General features: G+C 46.4%; 1 protein-coding gene across 1 annotated transcript in view; it reads right to left on the reverse strand.

The window, feature by feature from the left end:
• The window catches only part of T265_15461 (hypothetical protein), a gene marked incomplete at both ends in the record, with an annotated part of 4,164 nt that extends 1,266 nt beyond the window's left edge, over positions 1–2,898 (reverse strand). Inside the window, one exon of the mRNA XM_009178240.1 lies at positions 2,371–2,898. Within this exon, the coding sequence (XP_009176504.1) occupies positions 2,371–2,895 (525 nt within the window). The remainder of the gene's footprint in view (positions 1–2,370) is intronic.
• Positions 2,899–4,585: the final 1,687 nt, after the last annotated feature.

Genomic DNA, 4,585 nt, shown 5'->3' on the forward strand with positions numbered 1-4,585 from the left:
CGGCCTGGTGCAGCACACTCAGTTGTCTGGAAACATCAAAACCGAGAGATTCAGCTGGGTTTCGAGTGAGTATCCGGAAGAACCAAATTAGTTTGCAAATGATTGTATATTCGCTAATTTCGTGCAATTTGGTTTCAAGTGGGACATAAGGCTGACGAAAACCCGGGGAGTGCGCCTACCTGATGAGCTCCAAGAAGGGCGAGACCGGTCGTGGGCTGTCGACGGATTTTCAGCAACCTTATGAGTGGTATATCACAAAGATATACTGAGGTGAAGTTGCAGAATATTCGGCGATAACCCCATAGATGCAATTGTGATAATCTTCCTTTGTTTCCATAAACGAATATATCAAGTTACCATGCCTTTTGATCTATCATAATGAGCGGAGCAGGAGGCTAAGGACCGACACAGAAGTTGCATTGCCGTCAGGAAGACACATCACTCGATACACCTGTCGTATCGTCAACGATGTAAAACTTGACCTGCTCCTCTCAAGATGACTGAGACTAGGTATCACCATGTAGGTCCACGTTGTTCACACAAATGCTACTGAACCGAGCATTAGCCGGTGTGTAAATCTAGTTCGCAGTTGATTGCCTTCCTCCTGCTCTTTCATTCTCTTATCTGAGGAACCCAGATGTTTCCTCTCTTCCTTTTACAAGCATTTCCCATCCCTGACCGCTTATTACAGATCGCACGAGCCCTCCCATCTAATTCCCACAAGACCTATCATTACTGACGTCCACACACGGGCTGGACGCGGTACCCGGAATGGGGAATGTAACAGCTGTCTGGACAACATACGGTCGATTTCGGTTTGCTTCACGCCAATAATGTTTGACGACTGTCTCCAAACCCCACCCACCCGTTACTGACCTACAGGACCATTCACAACTTGAAATTTAAATTCGGTTCGAGGAACGAGTTCAGTTCAGCTTGAATTCAGCTTAAAACTGAACTTTAAGCCCAGTTACGAGGTTTCAGTTCGTTCTCTGGTTCAACTGCGCATTCTGCTCAAACCTCCATTAGAGAAAATACGATGATCATGCTTTGTCCAAGGCCTATAGTCGCCCAATTTATAACTGACTGACAACGGTGCAGCTGACTATTACAAGAAGGTGTCTGCGTTGGACAGTATGTGGAAGAATGCCACAAGGACCGAAAGATAGGCTTGCTCGCAGTATCTGAAACTATGAAAGGACTGTAAACCAGAACATCCTGCGTTAGATCCAACCGTATGGAGTCATATTTACAACGCCATCATAGGAAGACCTGGATTAAGGATATCTTCACAAACTTATCATAGAACCTAAGAAACCATTGTGTGCGGGCTTGCTGGAAGCACGCGACTTGTCATGAAGTCTTCAGAACATTTTTCAATCGCCTTGTTGAAATCGCATCAATTTACACCTCGTTTTGGGGATGAACCTCGGGTTGTAAGGGTTCTGGCCCCCGATTAAGTCTGATCCGCCGTTCCATTTTTGGTTTGGTAGCAGTTAGTGAACTTATCTAGCTGAGTTTATGCTCGTCATAAGGGCAACTACTCGCATGGTTGCCGAAAACCCTTCGACAGCCCACGGCCGGTTTCACCCTTCTTCGGGCTCATCAGGTAGGCGCAGCCCCCGAACTTCCGTCAACCTTATGTTCTACTTGAACCCAAATTGGACACATCTCGACAAATATCAACTGCATATCACCTGGGTCTTCACGGGAGACTCCACGGAATCTCTCGTTTATGCTATCTCGAACATCGCACAACTGAAACAGAGGCGGCCTTGGTGTAGCACATCCAGTTGAAGAATATCATAAACGAGGGATTCCGTTGATTCAGTGCATACTTCTGACAACGTGGACAATTGAATCGCATCGTCCGATCATAGCCCAGGCGTTTCTGAAACAGTAGGAAGCTGATTTCACGAAATAAATCGCGAAATGGGATGGGGGACATCATGAAGTCCCGTCATTTAGAAATCGTATCTCTGGAATCCCATGCCCGTGGAAGAGTGAATGCACTACTACTGGCCAGATACTGTTCCGCACGGGAAGCTAACGGGCCTTGATTAGTTTCTGGGGTATGGCACCATGGCTTCGGAACATCATGTCAACCCTTAGTCATGCAATTGCGTCTGTCGTGAACTGACTCAACATCCTTGGTCAGTCATTGAGATTCAACCGTATGCTGCCTGAAGGCGACAGAAATCTCCCCAAAATCTTTTGCTTTTGGATAGGGGATTATAAGTTGCTCCTCGAAAAACGAAAGTGTGGAGAGTGCTACGTGATCCATGGTTCATACCCCTGGGTCAACAGCTGCGTCTAAAGAGGACGGTAGCTTTGGAGAGCCGAGGAGAAATAGGGAATGGAGAAACTCACCAGAGAGCAAGAGGTCGACCGGATAATTCGTACACGCGCTCCAATGAGGTTCATTCTTAAAATACTCTCCAGTTGATTTGTTGAGGAGTTATTTCTGGACTGGGCGGATTCAAATATACTCCAGTTAATCACAGTTTTCGCATATCCTAACCACAACTGATGCAGTTGGGTAGGCAGACTGCTGGGAACGACTAAAGATGCAGGATCGGGTTTCATCACACCGGTCAAGCGTCGTTTCGAGGGTTTGATCAATTTTGGCACGGGACCGGTGGCACTATCAGAACTGGTAACGCAGCGCTTCTGTCGAACGCGGCGAGTAGACTGTGGTACAAGGTTCAGATTGTAGGTAGCTCCAGCCAGTCCAGGTCGCAGTGGAAGGTCGGATTGAGCACGTTGTTCTGGTGCAACATGACGTCTGACAAATTGACGTACGAATTCACTGGTTGCAAGCATACTGGATGGAGAGGAAAACTGGTTTTCAGTAGACTTTCCTCCACCAGAAGAACGTTTTTGACTGACAGACATGTGCTGAAATGAAGCAAGAATAGTTGGTGAATTAAAATAGAATACGCCAAATATCAGCAGGTCATTCGACCGCACCCCCTGGTCCAAAAGGGCATTGTGCCCGTTGTTGAAGAGACTGTAAAATGTAGCATTCTTCCCTCCAGAATAACTCCCAAAATAGAAACACCTCCATTCAGGAAGCTACTTTGAAGGTATCATTCCATCGTACTCCCACTGCGCACCCAGAACCGAAGAGGTTGCCCAAATGTTCTATACACCCTCAAGGAGACGCCACAAAGGGAATCTCTCATGACATTGGATTATTCCAGTGGACTAGCACTCAAAATATCTCACGGCATAACAGCAGCTGGGGGCGAGATGGCACAAGTGGTTAGAGCGCGAATTTACTGACCAGAAGGTCCGTGGTTCGAACCAGACATCTGCCTCTCGACTTCCCCTGTCTAGGTTTGGGCGACCTGGCAGCTAGGCACCGAAAGGGTGCTGAATGGTACAAAACTAATTTTATTCCTAACCTCCCTTCAACAACATTTGGCTTGAATTAACTGATGATTTAGCCTGCGATACGCATACAGTACTTGTAAGAACACGGCACAGCTTCAGGACTAACAGCATTCCTCGAGCTCCCGACAACAGCCAGAGTATAAGAACACGTCCTCTTATCGTATGCAATGTTCAGTTCAATCACAGGAGAAAGGCATCAGCGAATATAAACTCATTTGCAAACTAATTTGTTTTTGGAGAAGGTTGACGGAAACCCAGGGACTGAGCCTACCTGATGAGCCCCAAAAAGGGCGAAACCGGTCGTGGGCTGTCGATGGATTTTCAGCAACCTTATGAGTAGTACATTACAGAGAAAGACATCAGTTTGTCCGTGATCTGGAGGACGGAGACTGACGACTACTAAACTGATTGATCATATGGCGCGAATTGGTGCACGCGCTTCATGAAGGTAGGCGCAGTCCCCGGGTTTCCGTCAACCTTATGTTCTACTTGAAACCAAATTGCACGAAATTAGCGAATATACACTCATTTGCAAACGAATTTGGTTATTTCGAGAGACTCACCTGGAACCCAACTGAATCTGAATACCTGATGGGCCCCAGAAAGGGCGAAACCGGTTGTGGGCTGTCGATGGATTTTCAGCAACCTTATGAGTAGTACATTACAGAGAAAGACATCAGTTTGTCCGTGATCTGGAGGACGGAGACTGACGACTACTAAACTGATTGATCATATGGCGCGAATTGGTGCACGCGCTTCATGAAGCTTCATATACTCATTAAAGCTGTTGACAAACACTCAACTACGAATGGAACTTCGTCACCGCATTTCAAACAGCATGCGATGGGGTTTATGCTGGTCGTCCTTCCACGAGAAACGTCCAAGAAACATCTGAGAATCCCAGAAAAGTAGTTTGTTCGGAACAGAAAGTTTTCTATTTTCTTTAGGGTATCCTTTTGAGGGTTGGATAACATGCACAGGAAAAATAGAAATTCCGTTGCATCCAAGTGTCCTCAGCAGCCTCTTTGAGTGCCACATTGGGTACTTTGCTATGTTTGAAACGAATGCAACAAACAAACGATGGTCCTTTATGTCCGTAATAGAAGCGCATCGATACGATGTACTGATCACTGGAGATGGGAAGTTTTCTTGCCATCTAGTCGAATTCTAGTGAAGTTCCTAGAACCGG

The sequence above is a fragment of the Opisthorchis viverrini genome (genome assembly GCF_000715545.1).
Source record: "Opisthorchis viverrini unplaced genomic scaffold opera_v5_518, whole genome shotgun sequence".
Classification (NCBI taxonomy): Eukaryota; Metazoa; Platyhelminthes; class Trematoda; order Opisthorchiida; family Opisthorchiidae; genus Opisthorchis; species Opisthorchis viverrini.